This window comes from Propithecus coquereli, unplaced genomic scaffold, assembly GCF_000956105.1.
Source record: "Propithecus coquereli isolate 6110/MARCELLA unplaced genomic scaffold, Pcoq_1.0 Scaffold3, whole genome shotgun sequence".
NCBI lineage: Eukaryota > Metazoa > Chordata > Mammalia > Primates > Indriidae > Propithecus > Propithecus coquereli.
The window spans coordinates 344,122-362,693 of NW_012148618.1; the positions used below are offsets into that span (position 1 = coordinate 344,122).

The 18,572-nt window shown below is 40.1% G+C and overlaps 2 protein-coding genes across 3 annotated transcripts in view; one reads left to right on the top strand and one right to left on the bottom strand.

Annotated features, from left to right (window-relative positions):
• The window catches only part of HOMEZ (homeobox and leucine zipper encoding), a 12,639-nt gene extending 7,882 nt beyond the window's left edge, over positions 1–4,757 (top strand). Inside the window, exon 2 of one of the 2 annotated variants that reach the window (XM_012649389.1) lies at positions 2,909–4,623. In XM_012649389.1, coding sequence (XP_012504843.1) covers positions 2,909–4,518 — 1,610 coding nt within the window. In that variant the 3' untranslated portion in view covers positions 4,519–4,623. Of the gene's footprint in view, positions 1–2,908 lie in introns of both variants that reach the window. The other variant, XM_012649388.1, reaches the window with a different exon arrangement.
• A 2,105-nt stretch (positions 4,758–6,862) lies between these two features.
• The window catches only part of RNF212B (ring finger protein 212B), a 25,481-nt gene continuing 13,771 nt past the window's right edge, over positions 6,863–18,572 (bottom strand). The window contains exons 4-14 of the mRNA XM_012649271.1: positions 17,247–17,362; positions 16,510–16,570; positions 15,760–15,788; positions 14,406–14,452; positions 14,139–14,181; positions 13,915–13,975; positions 13,474–13,522; positions 10,496–10,535; positions 10,116–10,213; positions 8,812–8,873; positions 6,863–6,931 (exon numbers count right to left, since the gene is read on the bottom strand). Of these exons, the coding sequence (XP_012504725.1) occupies positions 6,863–6,931; positions 8,812–8,873; positions 10,116–10,213; positions 10,496–10,535; positions 13,474–13,522; positions 13,915–13,975; positions 14,139–14,181; positions 14,406–14,452; positions 15,760–15,788; positions 16,510–16,570; positions 17,247–17,362 (675 nt within the window). The remainder of the gene's footprint in view (positions 6,932–8,811; positions 8,874–10,115; positions 10,214–10,495; positions 10,536–13,473; positions 13,523–13,914; positions 13,976–14,138; positions 14,182–14,405; positions 14,453–15,759; positions 15,789–16,509; positions 16,571–17,246; positions 17,363–18,572) is intronic.

The following is an 18,572-nucleotide window of genomic DNA, read 5'->3' on the forward strand; positions in this document are numbered from 1 at the left end:
TTTTCTGCAGTGACAGCCACCAAAATGAAATTATGGAGCACACTGGACATAATCAACACACTTCAGGTACCACTGTGTCCCATCACCCCTAGATGATCTGGTATCATTTTCCTTCTGCCCAACCCCTTCTGCAGGGGTCCCCAACCTATTGTGAGTTGCATAATTATTTCATTATAGATTACAATGTAATAATAATAGAAATAAAGTGCACAATAAATGTAATGCGCTTGAATCATCCCAAAACCATCCCCCACTTCTTGGTCCAGGGAAAAATTGTCTTCCATGAAAATGGTCCCTGGTGCCAAAAAGGTTGGGGACTGCTTTTTAAAGGATTCGGTCTTTGCTCTACTTCCCCCTTCGTCTAGGAGGAACATTACCTTATATCAGAATCACTCCATAAAGCTGAAGTAATAATAATTGCTGCTATTTATTGAGGCTTTACTTCGTTCTAGACATAATGTCAAGTGCATTTTTGCATTTTTTCATTTAGTCAACTTGCTAGGTAGGTGCTTTTCTTTCTGCTAAGGCTTAGAGAAGTTAAATAACTCGCACAAGGACAAGCAGCATTCTAGAAAGTGGTGGTGCTGTAATTAATCTCTAATCTGCCTCACCTGGGGACTTCCATCTCTAACAGCTGCTTTATGCCCTGCCTATGCATAATGCCTAGCACACAGTAGGTGCTTGGTAAAAATATATAACTGTTTACTTACACTCAGCACTGTCTCCATTTTTTACACATGAGGAAACTGAGGCTCATATAAGTTCAGTCACTTTTGCTCAAGATCCACATAGCTGATAAGTGGCAGAGCTGGGATTCAAACTCTCAGGTTGGCCTTACTCAAGAATTCATATTTCTACCCATTCTACCCTGCTTCCATTTACCCTTTTAAGGCATTCTTCAAGATGCATTGCTTTTAGGATCTGCATGGCCTTCCATTTGTTAGGTTTGCTTGTTAAAAGGGAATGGTGACATGCATTAAAATGCTTCTGAATTTTTTTTAATTTTTTTTTTTTTTTTAGAGATAGGGTCTTGCTCTGTCACCCAGGCTGGAGTGCAGTAGCATAATCATAGCACACTGCAACCTCTAACTCCTAGGCTCAAGCAATCCTTTCACCTCAGCTTCCCATGTAGCTAGGACTACAAGTGTGTGCCACCGTGCCCAGCTAATTTTTCTTTTAAGTTTTTGTAGAGATGAGGTCTCATCTGTTACCCAGGCTGGTCTTGAACTGCTGGCCTCAAGTGATCCTCCCAACTCAGCCTCACAAAGTGCTAGGATCACAGGCATGAGCCACTGCGCCACTGTGTCCAGCCCACTTCTGAATTTTTTAATCATAGTGTAAAATTCCTGATATTACATTGCTCTAAATTTATGGATTTGAAATTTATTTTCTCAATTCTAGTATTTACATATTAATAGAAATCCTATCCTAATCAAATCAGAAATAATATTTATAAACACAGATGGGATTCCCCTAAGAGTAAAGGGTGACAGATGTGTTTTTTTTTTCTTTTTCTCAACTTCAGACAGATGTGTTAAAGGGTCTTCAATGCCCACATAGGGAGATGAATTAAAATTGTCAACAGAATATTCTGGGAAATAACTTGAACAGGTATTTCAGGAATGAAGCACAGTCAGGGGCTATCCTTGCAGTCCCCACACCCATAACCCTGGAGCAGCAGGGGTGTTGCTGCTGGGTAGCTCTTGGAGCTGCATCCAATTTCTAATAAGCCCTGGGTATAGCTTGCAGAGCTGGTTACAATTTCTAATAAGCCCATCCACCTGGTCTTGAGGAGAAAGCTGTGCTGAAAAGATAAGAGCAGGAGGCCTTCTGCCCTATGTGGAGGGGGCTGTCAGTGTCTGAGGGAGTTCTCTGGGCTCCCTGGAGAGAGGCTAGCTGTTGGAAAAGACAAAGGCTGGGGGAGGGGATAACCTTTGTTCCCAGGCTGACTTGAGGGAGGAAACATTCCCCTCTCCACTTTCACATGACCTAAACCCAGGGGGAGTGAGCCTCATTTATCCCAGATCCCTGACCCATATCTCTCATCCTACTGAGAGAAGGAAAAAATACAGCTATCAGTTTTGGGCTTAGGGTTTAAAGGTACTATCATTCCCCTCCCCCAGCACTCTACCACCAAGAAGGGAAAGAAAGGGGGTTGGGGGCTGGGCAGAGGACAGTGCTGTCCTGTCTTCCAGATGTTCATTGGTTGTGTTCCCAACCTATCTCTACATATTCTAAAAGATAATCATAAATTGTTAGGAGCTAAAGAATTAGTAACAAACTGGGCACAGTGATACATGCCTATAATCCCAGCTGCTTGGGAGGCTGAGGCAGGAGGATCACTGAAGCCCAGGAATTAGAGGTTGCAGTGAGCTATAATCGCACCATTGCACACTCCAGCCTGGGCAACAGAGCAAGACCTTGTCTCCAAAACAAAGAAAATAAAAGAGTAAGAGTTCTGAGATGATTGCTCCTCTTGTTTTTGAGGTTGAGTCTTCATTTTTTGATTCTTGTCCCTTGAATTTAGAGGGTGAGAGTTAGGGGACAGCTTCCAGAAGTGAGTTTGAATTGGAATGATACAGACTATATATAAGGATTAGTTTTCCTTCTTAACCTTTAAAGACAGATTTTTGACTTGGTGACAACACTCACTAGCCATGTGACTTGGAGTAATTTAACTTCTATGAATTTTAGTTTTTTCATACCTAAAATAGGAATGATATAGCAGGCTCTGATGACTTCACAAGGTTATGAAAATTAAATGAGGAATTGTTGAAGCACTTTAAAAGCAATGCAGCACAAAACAAATAGAAATTTGTTTCAGTGTCCAACAGTTAGTCTGGTAGAAATTAAACGATGTGCCAAAAGAGGAGCCCCAGTGATTGAGCTGTTTCTCTTCTTATTACAGCTATCTCTGAAGGGCACAAATCAGAAAGCACCATGCCTCCTAATAAAGAGGCCAGCAGTCTTAATAGCTCACCAGCGGGGCTCATCTGCCTCCCTCCAATCTCTGAGGAGCTACAGCTTGTGTGGACCCAAGCAGCCCAGACCAGTGAGCTAGATGGCAATGAACACTTGCTACAAACCTTCAGCTACTTTCCCTATCCCAGCCTAGCAGATATTGCCCTTCTCTGCCTACGTTATGGGCTACAGATGGAGAAAGTCAAGACTTGGTTCATGGCCCAGCGCCTCCGCTGTGGCATTAGCTGGTCATCAGAAGAAATAGAAGAGACTCGAGCCCGAGTGGTCTACCATCGGGACCAACTTCATTTCAAATCCCTTCTATCTTTTACTCATCATGCAGGGCGGCCCCCAGAGGAGGTGCCGCCTTCTCCAGTGCCACCTCAAGAACAAGTTGGTCTTGGAATAGGTCCTCTGAGTCTTAGTGAGCCTACCCAGATGAAAGGATTGAAGGTAGAGCCTGAGGAGTCCTCTCAGATACCACCACTGCCACTGAGTCACCAGAAAGCAAAGGAGCCCCTGATGACAACGGGCAGTGGAACATTCCCCCAGCAATCAGAATTTTGGCAGAATCATCAAAGCAGTGGCATGTCTAAGGAGCAGGCAGGCAGGGGTCCCAACCAGTCACATGGCATAGATACTGCTTCCTGGAACCACTCCAAAGCTGCCCACCAGTCACGTGCTCGGGATAAGCCCCCACCAATCTCATTACTTGCCAGTAGCTGTAAGGAGGAATCAGCATCTAGTATGACTCCTTCTTCTTCCTCTACCTCTTCTTCCTCTTTCCAGGTACTGGCTAATGGAGCTACTGCCACCTCTAAACCCCTCCAGCCACAAGGCTGTATTCCACAGTCTCTGTCACCCAATGAACAGGCACTACCCCCACAGCTGGAGCCAGCCTGGCCCCAAAGGCTACGGCATAACTCAGTAGCAGGTAGGGTTGGCCCTGCAGAGTACCTTTCCCCAGATACCCAGCGCCAGCGAAAGACCAAGCGCAAAACCAAAGAGCAGCTGGCTATCCTCAAATCCTTTTTCTTACAATGTCAATGGGCACGGCGTGAGGATTACCATAAATTAGAACAGATCACTGGTTTACCTCGGCCTGAGATCATTCAGTGGTTTGGTGACACACGCTATGCTTTGAAGCATGGGCAACTAAAATGGTTTCGGGACAACACAGTTCCCGGTGCCCCTAGTTTCCAAGACCCAGCAATTCCCACACCATCACCATCAACCCGCTCCTTGAATGAATGGGCTGAGACGCCACCTCTGCCGATCCCTCCACCCCCACCAGATATACAACCCTTGGAGAGGTACTGGGCAGCCCATCAACATCTACGGGAAACTGATATCCCTCAACTGAGTAAGGCATCAAGGCTTAGCACCCAGCAGGTACTGGACTGGTTTGACTCTCGATTACCTGAGCCAGCTGAGGTGGTAGTTTGTCTAGATGAAGAAGAGGAAGAGGAGGAGGAAGAACTGCCAGAAGATGGTGAGGAAGAAGAGGAGGAGGAGGAAGAAGATGATGACGATGATGATGTGATCATACAAGACTGAGTGGGGGGCTAGGGGAGGGGAGATCTGTTACTAAAAGATGAACCAACTTATTAACTGTTGAAACAAAGAAACCACATTTTTAAAAATTACCTTATGGCAAAGAACTAAAAAGCTTTGTGTTCTTCAGGGTGGATGACGGGGATATAGTGAGGGTGGACCAGGGAAGATGAGGATAGGATGCAAAGTTAAGGTTGGGAGTGGATCAACAGAAATCCAGGCCTGTAGCCTTAATGTGAAGAGTGCTAAGGATCTGGGCAAACTATGGGCTGGGAAATGGCTCTTGCTCTCCTCACATCCACTGTTCTTTTCCTTCAGTGTACTACAGAGAGGCCAGACCTTGGCCCCACATCTATAGAAGGAATTGAAAGGAGTAAAGAATTCTGATTCATTTGATGATGCCAGTGCATCCCCAATCCCACCATTTTCCCTGGGATATAAGGCTGCCTTGCACCCCTTCTTATCTGAGCACAAGTCTATGCATAATGCAACTCGGAATCTCAATGTGTCCCAGTCTCATCACAAATACTTCCTCTTCCTCATATCAGCTTGACTTTGTATGTTTCACCTGCTTCATTATTGAACCACACCTGAAGCAGAATGTCTTCATGTCTGCTACTGGGACCACTTTGCCTTGTAGCTTTTTTTTTTTAACCTCTTTCTGAAATCCCGACACTGTTCACTATTTGTCTCAGGGTAAATATTCCCCACAGAGCTTGTGAAAAAGTTGTAATAATTGGGTGGAGAATAATTTAGACTGGATATTTATTGGAGGTGGGAATTAGGGGAGATGTCCTCCTAAAAAGTAGAATTATGTTACAGAGGGGTAGAGGAGAGGGAATGGTTTTTCCTGGTTGAAGGGCAGTGGAGGTAGGTTCCAGGTTTGGTTTTACAAACCTGACGCTATCTCCTGTCCAGCTGATAGAGACTAATTTTTCATCTTTTTGCTGTCAGTCTGTGTCCAGAAAAGAGACTTTCCTCTCTCTTTATAGGTTCTGTCTTGGGGACCAGAGGGACCATGGTCTTTAACTGAATTAATTATTGATGTTTTAGAATGGTTTTCATCAGTTGGGGTCAGATATAAAGCAAATAAATATCATCAATGGGTTAACCATAAAAGAGTGGAAGCCCCAAATTTCTAGAACAATAATAAAAAGGCCAAAAATAAAACTGGTTCTTTTTCCTCCATTTTGCCACTTCCTATGGTTTAGGAACTAATGGAGCCAAAACCATTAACATTCTGATTTAGTATACTTTTTATTTATTTTTTGAAGGGGCAGAGCTTATTGGGTTAAGTTAAAAGAACAAAAACTTTAAAAGGCAGTAGGTCAGCATCTATGACCAGGCAGATTGTTTCCCAGCCATCAAATGATTAAAATTCCTGAGGCTTCAGGAGTGACCAGAGATACAACAGTCTTGGACATAACTCTGCTTGCTACAACATAGGCTTTTGCCCAAAAGAGAAAATGTCTAGAAATGCCTTTAAAAATAAATTCAGACTACCGGAAAAGGCAGCAGGATCCTATTTCAGATATAAGATCATTCCCAAGAACTAATTTATTTCTGGCAGATGCCTACTATGTTTATGTTTTTCCAATATTTTTGCTAAAGGCCTTCCTGTGACTGGCCCACCTATTTAATTCCTCATTTCTACCTTTTAGTACCCAAAGTAAAATAAATGTTTGATCTCAGTGGCAGTGTTCTTTGCCTATTACGCCATTCTAGAGTTTGTAATGGCAATAGAATTGCAGTAACAATAAGAGGGCATCTTCTTTATTTTATTATCTGTATACTTTAGTAAGCTGAAAATTAATGTCTCCACCTGTTATTTTGACAGAAAGGAAAATCAACATATTTAATAGTAACTAGGCATAGAAGAAACTATAGGCAAATAGAAGAAGTATAATAAATTAGAACAAGGAACAGAGTTGTTGCTTGTTAACATTGGCAATGGGACAATATATTCACCAAAGCTAAAAAATGAAATCCAGAAATGAAACATAGTTGACGGGTATATTATCCTTCTCCCAATCTCCCCCACTCTCAAGCATGATACCAAGAATTATTTTTACAATCTTTGTTTCAAATTGTAGGAGATGAGGGGAGCCACATAGGTCTTTTGGGAAAGATATAAACATCTTCCTGAAGCACTGACCTTACATAAGACCTGACTACTTCCCTGGGAGGTAATACAGGATAAATAGGGTAAATATCCAGAGAGAATAAGGTACAGAGTAAAACCAGGAAACACAAAGGGGTACATTTTTCAAGGCCATCACCCCTCATGGGTACTGGATGCTACAGTCCATCTTTCAGCAGTATGTATAGAGCAGAACTTGAATATGGTCTATCTGGAAGTGGTCCATGCTTCACTCCCCCGGGCTAAGCCCATCTGCCTCTGTTGTTGGTAGAGAGTCTGCAGCAGAGGACAGGAAGGTAGATATGGGTGTTTATAAAAACAAAACGGGCAAGTAAGTCCTTCTCAAGCCATTATATGAAGTTAACCACCGCTGTTGCTTCCCTATAGTTTTCCCCATTGCATGGTAACTAACTTTTCCAAACTGAGATTTGATATATTTAGTGTAACAAAGGCTTTATTGTTACTTATGAAACTCTCTAGAACATTTCAGTTGTTTATGGTGATAATAAGGTTGAATATTTGAAAATCAAACTATTTTGGAAGGCCTGGAATATATGACTATCATACCCAGAGATGATTACCAGGGAGGCAGAATTCTTATGCCTCTGGGGAAATGACACTTTCTTCAATAACTGGTTTTTTAAACTTTCACATTTTCAAAAAATACATAGAATAGTATAATGAACTCATATACCCATCACCCAACTTCAGCAAATAACTCATGGCCAATCTTTTATTTCTATTTTTTCACCACCCCTCTCTACTAAATTGTACTAAAGCAAAACCCAGACATCATTTAACTTCCCGTCCATAAATATTTTAGTCTATATTTACAAAAGATAAAAGCTATTTTTAGAAATATAATCATAATATCATGCCTAAAATAATCCCAATATTAATAATTCTTTAATAACAAATGTCCAATAGATATTTGATTTTCCTCAACTGTCTCATAAATGGTTTTTTTAATAGCTTGTTTCAAGCAAGATCCAATTAGGGGCCATATATTTGCAGATGGTTTATAGGTCATTTTTCATCTGTTGGTTAATCCCTCCATTTGTGAGAATCTTAGGGAGGAATGTTATTTCCCCAGTGCTGCCTCTTAAGGCTCAGACCTTAATTTCTTGCTGATGAAATAAAGGGCATTTTGGAATATAGGAGCAACACATATATCTACTTTAGTATGAAGGAATTGTCCCTGGGTCATGAGGATATTGGAGTGGAAAAGGGGTCCTAAATATCCTCAGTACCAAAGCCATAAAAGTTAACTTAAAAGGCAAGACTAGACTTTTCATTTAATAGAGCTCCTTATCGAACCTCTCCTTACCATGCCCTTTTCCTTTATCTTGTTTGGATCAGAATGATAGTTCCATTAATTTACAAAACATTATTCTAGGCCGGGAGCAGTGGCTCACGCCTGCAATCCTAGCATGCTGGGAAACCAGGCGGGAGGATCAATTGAAGTCAGGAGTTCTAGACCAGCCTCAGCAAGAGCAAGACCCCGTCTCTACTAAAAATAGAAATAAATTAGCTGGGTGTGGTGGTGCATGCCTGTAGTCCCACCTACTCAGGAGGCTGAAGCAGGAGGATTGCTTGAGCCCAGGAATTTGAGGTTGCTGTGAGCTAGGCTGATGCCACAGCACTCTAGCCCAGGCAACAGAGGGAGACTCTGTCTCAAAAAAAAAAAAAAAAAAAAAATATATATATATATATATATATATTATTCTAGCTATCTCTGAAGAAGTAAACATGGTTTTTTCCTAGTTCAAGCAGTACGTCCACCAAAAAGATATATTCCATTGAAAGTACTTTGTTGTAGAACTACTGGGATTGCCAGCGTGTCCACGCTTATTTTATCTTGGCCAAGACCTCTCAGCTTAAAGCCTTTCACTGCCATATGACTTAATTTTAAAACCCCAAAGCAGGAAGCTAATCTGACAGGATAGAAACTTTAAAATTGAGACCATTCTGGAAAATTGTGACCATATGATTACCACAGTTGAAACTCATGTCATTTTCCACTGGTTATATTCCACCATCCCAACACGAGACCAGAATGAAGCATTTGGTATGCAGGCATAACCATGTGAGTTTTTATGCACAGTCAAGTTAGACAAGCCTTGACTTGACTAACTTGACTGTTAGTCAGGCCTCACCTGCAGGACTGGTAACTGAAAACCAGGAAGACTCTCTGGTGTGGTTCTGCTCTCCCTCTGACCTGATGGATAGAATGGAATGGTGAAAGATAACTCACTTGGGCCATTTCTTAGCAGTGTTACTTGTGGGTCAGGGTAATGATGTAGTTCTTAATCAAAGGAACACTACTCAAAAGGGAAAAAACTATTAGCTAAGCAATTTAAGAGGTGGGTTATAAAGTCCATTATTTTCCTATGAGGACAGGGTTCTGGCAGAGAATTCTGAGATTTGAGTTTACCTATAAGTGGAAAGATAGGCAATACAAAGATTTAGGTGAGGTATGGAAGATGGCAGCCCCTTATCAAGAGGACTAGTAGCCAAGGTACCTTTACTGAAAAAAATGTGGAGAAGAAAAGATATTGGTTTTATAATCCTCAGAACTGAGCTCCCAACATATGCAACATAGGGATCAATAAAAGCCAGTTCACCAGCCTGAGCAACACAGTGAGACTCCATCTCTGAAAAAATTAGCTGGGCATGGTGGCACATGCCTGTAGTCTCAGATATTCAGGAGGCTGAGTCAGGAGGATCTCTTGAGCCCAGGAATTGAGGTTGCAGTGAGCTATGATGATGCTACTGCACTCTAGCCTGGGCAACAGAGTGAGACCCTGTCTCAAAAAAAAAAAGCCAGTTCAATACTACAGGCCAACCTTGTAGCTAAATAGTAGGACTCAACTGGTGACAGGATGAGTGCTATCCAGGCAAAATTCAGACCTTCCCTTCACTGTGAAGGAAATCAAATGACTCTTAAAGAATATTAAGGAGCCAAACTGGAGACAATGCTCTTTGGGGAGCATAACCCAGTTTCTTATCACCTTGAAAATCTTCATTTTAGGCTAGTTATGGTGGCTTATGCCTGTACAATTCCAGCACTTTGGAAGGTGGCCGAGTCCATAGGATTGCTCGAGGCCAGGAGATCAAGACCAGCCAGGGCAACAAAACAAGACCCCGTCTCCACAAAAAATAAAAAATTAGCCAGGCGTGATGGCACGTGCCTGTAGTCCCAGCTACTTAAGAGGCTACAGTAGGAGGATCACTTGGGCCCAGGAGTTTGAGGCTGCAATGAGCTATGAACTGCACCACTGCACTCCAGACTGGGTGACAGAACAAGACCTTGTCTCTTAAAAAAATAGAAAGAAAAGAAGAAAATAGAAGAGAAGAGAGAAAAGAAAAGAGAAGAAAAGAAAAAGAAAGAAAGATCTTAATTTTAATATACATGTCAATGAGTGAAGCTCCACTCCTTTGGGAATGTTATTTAACTCACCAGAATTGTTGGGGGTGAGGACTCTTGTGTTGCCTGAATCCCCATTTAGGGTTGGTCTGAAAGAAAAAATCCCCTGTCCAGAGGAGGCAGATGAAGATCTAAGGAAGGGAAATAAAAGCATCAGCAGAGAAAAGGGAAGGTAAAGGTAAAAAGCATATGAAGGGCCTATACATTTAGACCAGACAGGGAAAAAAATCCCCTGCTTGCAACTGAGAATAAAATAATACATATGTATATTAAACACAGTGGTAGTCAACCTTCTCTTTTGTTTACAAGGCAGATTATAAACTTCAGCGATACAGGCCAGTGAAGAAATAATCCCAGGGCTGCTGGCAGAGTGTGAACAGATTCCAAGAGAAAGAAAGCAGAGTGTTACTCACCTATAAGATAGGCTGTGAGTTGAAGCTGGTGAAGGGGTTTCTGAAAAGCATAAAAATGATCCCATGAAATAATGCATGAACTGGAAAAGAGATTTAGGTATACTGGGGCCCGGGGCAAAGTAAATGGAGATCAAAGATTTTTAGTATATATGTTAGGCTCAGGAACTAATGGCTCACAAATCACCTAGCAGTATTTCAAAAGGTGCTTTCCCCTCCTGTTCATGAGTCTGTGGACCAGTATCCATAACTGCCTTGATGTGCTCTAATATATCTGTGCCTTGGCTTCCCTTCTAAGATGGAGATTACCAGAAAGAATAGGTATAGACAAATGGTCATTAAATTGGCTAGAAGTAACATCAGCAAAAATGATAGAGCAAAGACCTCCAAAAATTCTCTCCTCCATAAAAGCAATGAGAAAATTGGCAAAATGGTCAGAGTCAACTTTTTTAGAACTCTAGAAACTAATGAAGGGCTTGTAGCAATCCAGAGAATATTTATTCAATACAAAGTAAAATGATAGAAAAAAATTTTTTAAAAAAGAATGTTTATTCAAGAAAAATAGCAAACTTTGTGGCATTTTAACTTGCCCTATTCCCATTTCTCCTTCCTCAGCTCCATGGTAGTCTTGAAAACCAATAGGCCATACTCATGATGAAAACACTCTGGCAGTCACTAGAGGGGATGGAATGGGGTTAGAGTTCCTTCAAAGTCTCATTCCCAGAAAATTGTCATTATTCGACCTATCCGGTGGTTCCCTGGAAGACCTCACTTGCAAGGCTATCATAATTTGACTTGACTTGGAATTTACCAGGTTCCAAGGACTTGGAGCTGAGAGCTCACTAAGTGCAGAAAAACCTTTTCCCCAAGAGTGTATGCTGAAAACAATTAGAAGTACTTGTTTGGCTACCGAAGGAGATAAATATCAGTTGGGGCAAACAATAAGCTAACCAAAAAGCATAAGATCTATATAGAAAACAAATAGCAAAATAGTAGAAGTAAGTCCTTCTTTATCTGTAATTACATTAAATGTAAGTAGATTAAGTTCTCCAGTTAAAAGGCAGGATCTGGCAGAATAGATTTAAAAAATAGGTCCAACTATACAATAATCTATAAGAGACTCACTTTAGATTCAAAGATGCATATAGGTTGAACGTAGGATAGGAAAAGATATTCCAAGCAAACAGTGAACAAAAGAGTGGCTATCCTAATACCAGTCAAAATAGACTTTAAGACAATATTGTTACTAGAGACAAAGAAGGGAAACATGTAATGATAAAAGGGTCAATCCATCAAGAAGATATAACACTTATATATGCACCTAACAGAGTACTAAACCACCTGAAGCAAAAACTTACAGAATTGAAGAGAAAAATGAGACAATTTAACAATGACAGTTGGAGACTTCAATACCCCACTTTTAATAATGGACAGAACAACTAGACAGCAGATCAGCAAGGAAACAGAAACAGACACATACCAATTATACAACATTATATTTAATATACCAACTAAACTTAGACTCTATAGAATGTTACACCCAACAATAGCAGAATATATATTCTTACCAAGTACACAGGGAACACTCTCCAGGATAAACCATATGTTAAGCCATAAAGTTAAAAATTGTGTGTCCAACCATAATGAAATGGAATTCAAAATCAATAACAGGTCCTGAGGTTAGTAATTTGTATGGAAAAGAAGAAAAAGAAAAAAAGAAGTAACAAAAAAAAAAAAGAAAAGAAAAGAAAAACAATTAACAGGGCCAGGCACAGTGGCTCACGCCTATAATTCCAGCACTTTGGGAGGCTGAGGTGGGAGGATCACTTGAGGCCAGGAATTTGAGACCCAGGCAACATAGCAAGACCCCATCTCTACAAAAAATGTAAAACAAAACAAAATCACAGGAGGAAATTTGGAAAATTCACAAATATGTGGATATTAAACAACACAGTGCTAAATAACTAATGGGTCAAAAAAAATCACAAGAGACATCAGAAAATAATTTGAGATGATAAAAATACAACATACTAAATCTTATAAGATGCAATGAAAGCAATGCTAGAGTGAAATTTATAACTGGGAATGTCTATATTAAAAAAGATCTCAAATCAATAATCTAACCTAGAATCTTCATTTTCTGAGGGTTCTCTAGTATACATGTCAAAATAAATTTGATAACTTTTCTCTTAAAAAAACATAATCTAAACTTTTACTTTAAGAAACTAGAAAAAGAAGAACTAAACTCAAAACAACCATAAGGAAGGAAATAAGATTGAACCAGAAATAAATGATATAGAGAATAGAAAAACAATAAAGAAAATCAACAAAACTAACAGTTGGTTCTTTGAAATGACTGACCAAGAAAAAGGAGGAAAACACTCACATTATTAAAATTAGGAATGAAAGAGGGAACATTGCTACCAATCTGATAGAAATAAATTGGGTAGAACATCTACATTTTTCAAAGAGATGAATGTGGAAGAATTGGAGGGAGACTATTTGGTGAGTTTAAATAATGAAAGAGATTTGGGAATTTCAAATTTGCCTTCTTGTGAAAGAAAGAGAAATCTCTCATAGGTATTCTATAGGGATTGGCTAATGCCCTTGAAAATAGTAACAGTAGTAGCTCTAAGAGGATGTAGATAAGAAATAGTGAGTAGAACCAAAATGTTTTTTCACTGGAATATTTTTAAGTTTAATACACAGTGAACTTCCTTTACCAATTGTCAGGAGAAAAAAAAAAAGAATATACAGTGAAGAAGCCAGACACCCTTCAGACTGACACCGACATCGTCCTAACCTTCCTTTTACACCTAACTTCTACTGCCATCTTGTGGCTATTTAAAAATCCAAGTCAATTATTTTACTCGAGTTACCCTCCGTCTTCTGACCAGAGATTTTCAACGCATAGAAAGCCAGAAATCTACTGGTCTCTGCACAGAATTTGTTTACTTCTGACACCTTTTTCCCCCTCTCACCAGTGTAAGAGTTTCTTGGAGTGTTCCTTCCTTGCAGGCCTCTGCCTCCCTGATGGACAAATAATAAACATCAATTAATAAGTATATCCTTTTTTTTCTGGCTTCCCTATTTCCTGCTATTTCTCTGTTCTACATATTCAAGCATATATTGTTCTCCCAGAGTGGACATACTGGTCTAAGAAGTATCCATACTTTATGACTTCCAAAATGAACACAACGGACACTGTTATTAAGTCCTTGAACACTTCCACTATTTCCACCCATATTTATTCCCCGTGTCAGCTTCTAACATCAAGTTTCCATTGCCAAAAGAAAATAGGTCCCAGCATAGCATCAGATAATTTATGCCAAAACCAGTATAAATTTAAGATTCTCGACTTAAATCTTTGTTTTCATTTAACAGTAGAAACCTCAATCTGGAAAGAGAAGAATACTACTCACTTGTCCCAAGCTACCAAAGCCAGTCATTCTATAAGGCATAGACTCCACTGAGGAGGATCGACTGTTTAAGGTGACACAAAGAGACAAAAAGGCAAAAAACCTGGCGTTAAACTTTTACATAGACGTAAAGTCTGTTTAGTCCCAATCTGAGCCACATCTAGACATTTCTTTCATCTTCCAACTTTTGCCACAGCTTTAATGTTGCTGCATAGGCTTTTACTCACCTGACCACTTGGCTGCTATGCTGGGAACTGGGTCGTGGGGTAACTGAAAGAGAATAAAGTGCCCAAGAAAAAGTTGCCATCAATGGTGCACCCTGCCTTGCCTGGCCAATCTGTTGCAAGTGGTTATCTGGTTGTCTGATGTTTTCATATCATACATAAAATTAGGAAAATCACATTATGGTTTCTGAGAGGAAACCATCTTCCATATGGGAAAAGGATATTTATTCATTTCACACAGATATTTGGGCAAAAAAACATGCTCTCTACCTGATTGTGATGGGGAAGTAATGCCCACTGGTCGAGGTGTGGTCGATCTGCAAGAAAAGAAAAAAAGGCAGCTCTAATCTTGCTAAGGAGAAGTGCCATTTTATTTTATTTATTTATTTATTTATTTCTGAGACAGAGTCTTGCTCTGTTCCCTGGGCTAGAGTGCTGTGGCATCAGCCTAGCTCACAGCAACCTCAAACTCCTGGGCTCAAGCGATCCTTCTGCCTCAGCCTCCCAAGTAGCTGGCACTACAGTCATGTGCCACCATGCCCGGCTAATTTTTTCTATATATTTTTAGTTGTCCAGCTAATTTCTTTCTATTTTTAGTAGAGACAGGGTCTCACTCTTGCTCAAGCTGGTCTTGAACTACTGACCTCGAGCAATCCTCCCACCTCAGCCTCCCAGAGTGCTAGGATTACAGGCGTGAGCCACCACACCTGGCCAGAAGTGCCATTTTAAAGGATCAATCAGATCATTGTTTATGGAAATAATAGCTTCCTCTCTGAGTACAAATTGCTTACTCTCATGTACTATAGGTATCACCCCAAAATATGGAAGCATATTTTGCATATGAGACTTTGCTCTCCAACTCCCTAAGTGAAACCTCCACTTCTCTATTGTCCATAATAGAAGTTTTGAAACACTCTTTTCCTCTTTCCTTTGGTGTCTTACCAAGTACTTTCAACCTTACATCTGTCCACTGATTCATACACTCCTCTACCCTCTCATCTACCCATCCAACCTGCATTTATTTAGTGTCCACATGTCCTAGATTCTGCGATTACAAAGATAACTGGAATAACTGAGAAGCTCACAGGCTGGTGGGAGAGACAAAAAAAAATCAGAGCAATGTTTAAGTATGTTACAATGCATATATCAGAAGTACAGAAGTACTAAGGAACACTAGACTGTAACCTCTTTGAGTGCAGGGGCCATGTCCTTTTAATCCACCAATGCGGGCTGGTATAAAGAATGGTAGAGCACAGTTGGTAGAGCACAGCCATCAGTAATCAGAAAGGACTAGTGCTGTACATCCAGCACCTAACATAGTACCTGATAAGCAGTAGGCACTTAATATTTATTGAAAGAATGAATAGAAGATCTAACTCTGCCTAATGCAAATGACATGAGTTGAAATTTGAAGGATGAGTAGGATTTCGTAAGACAACAGTCCAGGGTGAGCATTACAATCAAGATTGTACTTCAGCACTTTTCTGTGAGTAACACTTTCTCAGAGAAGTGAAAGATAAATCCATCAACCATTTTGTCCATCTCAGAGCCCATACAGCCAGGAGTCAAGAAAGAACAGAAATTTTCGGGGGGTGGGACTAGTATGGACGCTAATAAAACTGACCTGCTTCCTTGGTACCGACTTGGAGATTCCTGTAGGTGAAAAAAAAAAGGGGATGGGGTGGGAGTGAAGGAAATTGCAAATCAAGGGTCCTAATCAATGGATCTCAGTCTTGTTAGATGACTAAACTGCAATGCCCCCTAGTTATGGTTGTTAAGATTCCCAGTAGGAGAAAAAACAGCAGCAGTGTTTCCTTAGGAAATTATTAGCTTTGAGGAAATAAAATTTCAGTTCCTCTTCATAAGAGCACAAGTAGGAACCCTGTAGACTAATATATGTGAGGAAATATGGAGAGAAAAAGGAAAATAACATGATTATAATGTGCTAGAATAGTTACAGGAGTGGGCTCAATAGAAAATGATATAAATGCATACTCCATTCTTAGGAAGAAAAAAAATGTTTAGGAAATGGAATGTGAGGGAGAGGAAGGGTCCTGAGGTGTCTTGGGTTTTTTGAGGAGAAATTTTAAGTCATAACAGATGTCTCTTCTATATCAGAGCTTCCCAACTGGTATGTCATGATTCACTGATGTTTGACAATGGGTTACAAATGTGCTAAATGTTGATCCTTCAGGCCTCCAAGGTCTTCGGTGGCCTCATCCATTTACTACAGTGTGCTTACTACACAAATATTATCAGTTTCTATATGTGCCATGATGTGGAAAAGGTTAGGAAACACTATTCTATACAGTCAGCTAGACAGATGGGAAAAGTAGGAGAGAAAATAATAGTAAGGAAAATATATTTCATTCACCTTTAGGATGGCTAGAAATTTCTTCAGTTCTCCATTCTCCTTCCTTAAGACTGACAACTCTCTAGGCAAAAGATGGAAACAATCAGCTCCAGCAGGTCAGTGGGATAAAAAAAAAAACCTGGTTTTTATTATTATTATTATTATCAACATCTAGTTAATGCTTACTGAGAGATGCTTGCAGCTATACAAGGTATTTCTATCAGGGATCTAGTGATTCAAGGAGACAATGGCAGGGTTTTGATGGTGAGAACAATCAGGTGGGCAAAATAAACAGTTACTTGGTATGATTTCAGGGCAGTCTGCAAAGAATTCCATTCCCCTACCACCACCATACACACCATTGCTCGGCTGATGTCTAAAATTTTTCATCAAGGATTCCATCTTTTAGCTTAAGATTTCCAAAATATACCCTCCCAGAGGTAACATTTTTTAATGTTCTCTCTCATTTTTATCAGTATGAATCAGCTATATCTGATTTCTCAGAAGAAGTAGTTTTTGATACAGGGAAGTAGAAGAGGAAAGCTATACAGTGAGGAGGGCCCCTAGAGGGAAGAAAGAGAAAAATAAAATGGAGATTGAGGGGCCTAAAAATTCAAAAATCAAGGACTTGATTTTCTCAAGACAAACAAATACATATAGAACAATTTTCAGGCTTTGCAACCACAAGGAAATAAGAACCACAGCGGCTCTGAAAGGAAAAAAAAAAAAGCTATCTGGGGATTTGATTTGTCACTTACTTGTCCTGGCTGACGAGTGTTTGCTGTGCATCCTGCATGGCTGCTTCTAACTTTGTAATTTTATGTTTATAAAAGGCGATGAGGAGATTTGTTTGTTTCTTCTGAAAACTCCACACCTACTAGGGAAAAACAGGTCTTTGACATACACTCCCATAACTCCTTTCCCCTCACTTCTGGCAACAAAGGGAAATCCATCAATTCATACTTTATTACTGCTCATTTTCTTCTGGAACATCTGGCCTAATTAATAACTCCCCAAAACTAAAGAGCTCAGCACTAGGGAAAACTGAAGCTTTTCATTTCTAGGACACTGGCTTTCTAATATCTTAATGAGAATATTCACAGAAGAGGGCCATAGAAAAATGGCCCTTTAAAAACATAATCTTTCATCCTGAGCAAGAAGACTGATACCTAAAAACACTGTTCTTCAGGCTTAGAATTGGTTCTAACTTGTCTACTATTAGTTTGGACCCCGCTTCCCCATTCCTAGCTGTTACACAGTACTGGCGACCAATTTACTTTCCCTAAAAACACAGAGTCACTTGCAGGCTGCTTATGCTGCTACAGTAAAGGGCAAAGAGGCACAGAAAGAGATTATCTATTCCTGAATTTTATTTCTGTGCATGGACAATAATTTTATCTTTTGCCTCACTTTATCATTTGCTATACTAATGTGCCCATCATGGGATTGCTGAATCAGACCAAAAGTTAATATTTAGAAAGGATTTTAGCTTTGTCAGGCTCTACTTTTGAGTACACAGCAGTATTTATGTCTCATCTGCTTCCTCCCTGCTCAGACTATAAACCTTTTGTCTAGGGTCCTTCCCTCGATCTTGGTACTCTTCTCATAAACATTTTGTTCTCACTTAATTTGCAAATTGCCTTTGCCACCTTACTACAGAATTGTACTTAAGAGTTCATATAGTCTCTAGCCTCTTTTCTTTCTACTTGAAGGCAAACTAAACTAATTCTAGATAAAAATTTATTGTCGTCTACTTTATTTCTCAAAAAAAGCTGATTTTTTGTTTTGCTTTGCTTTTTTGAGAGATGAGGTCTCCCTGTATCGCCAGGCTGATCTCGAACTCTTGGCCTCAAGTTATCCTCCTGCCTCAGCCTCCTGAGTAGCTGGGACTACAGGTATGAGCCACTGTGCCTGGCAGCTGCTGTTTTTAATAAAAGTAAAACATGTCTATTTTTGAAAATTTGAATAGTACTTAAGTAGAAAAAAATTCACTCAGAATCCTGGAAGTTACCTAAAATGGCGGGGTTGGGGATGAGAAGAAGTAGATATTAAAAGTAGGTGTAATAGATGGCCAAGGCTGGACG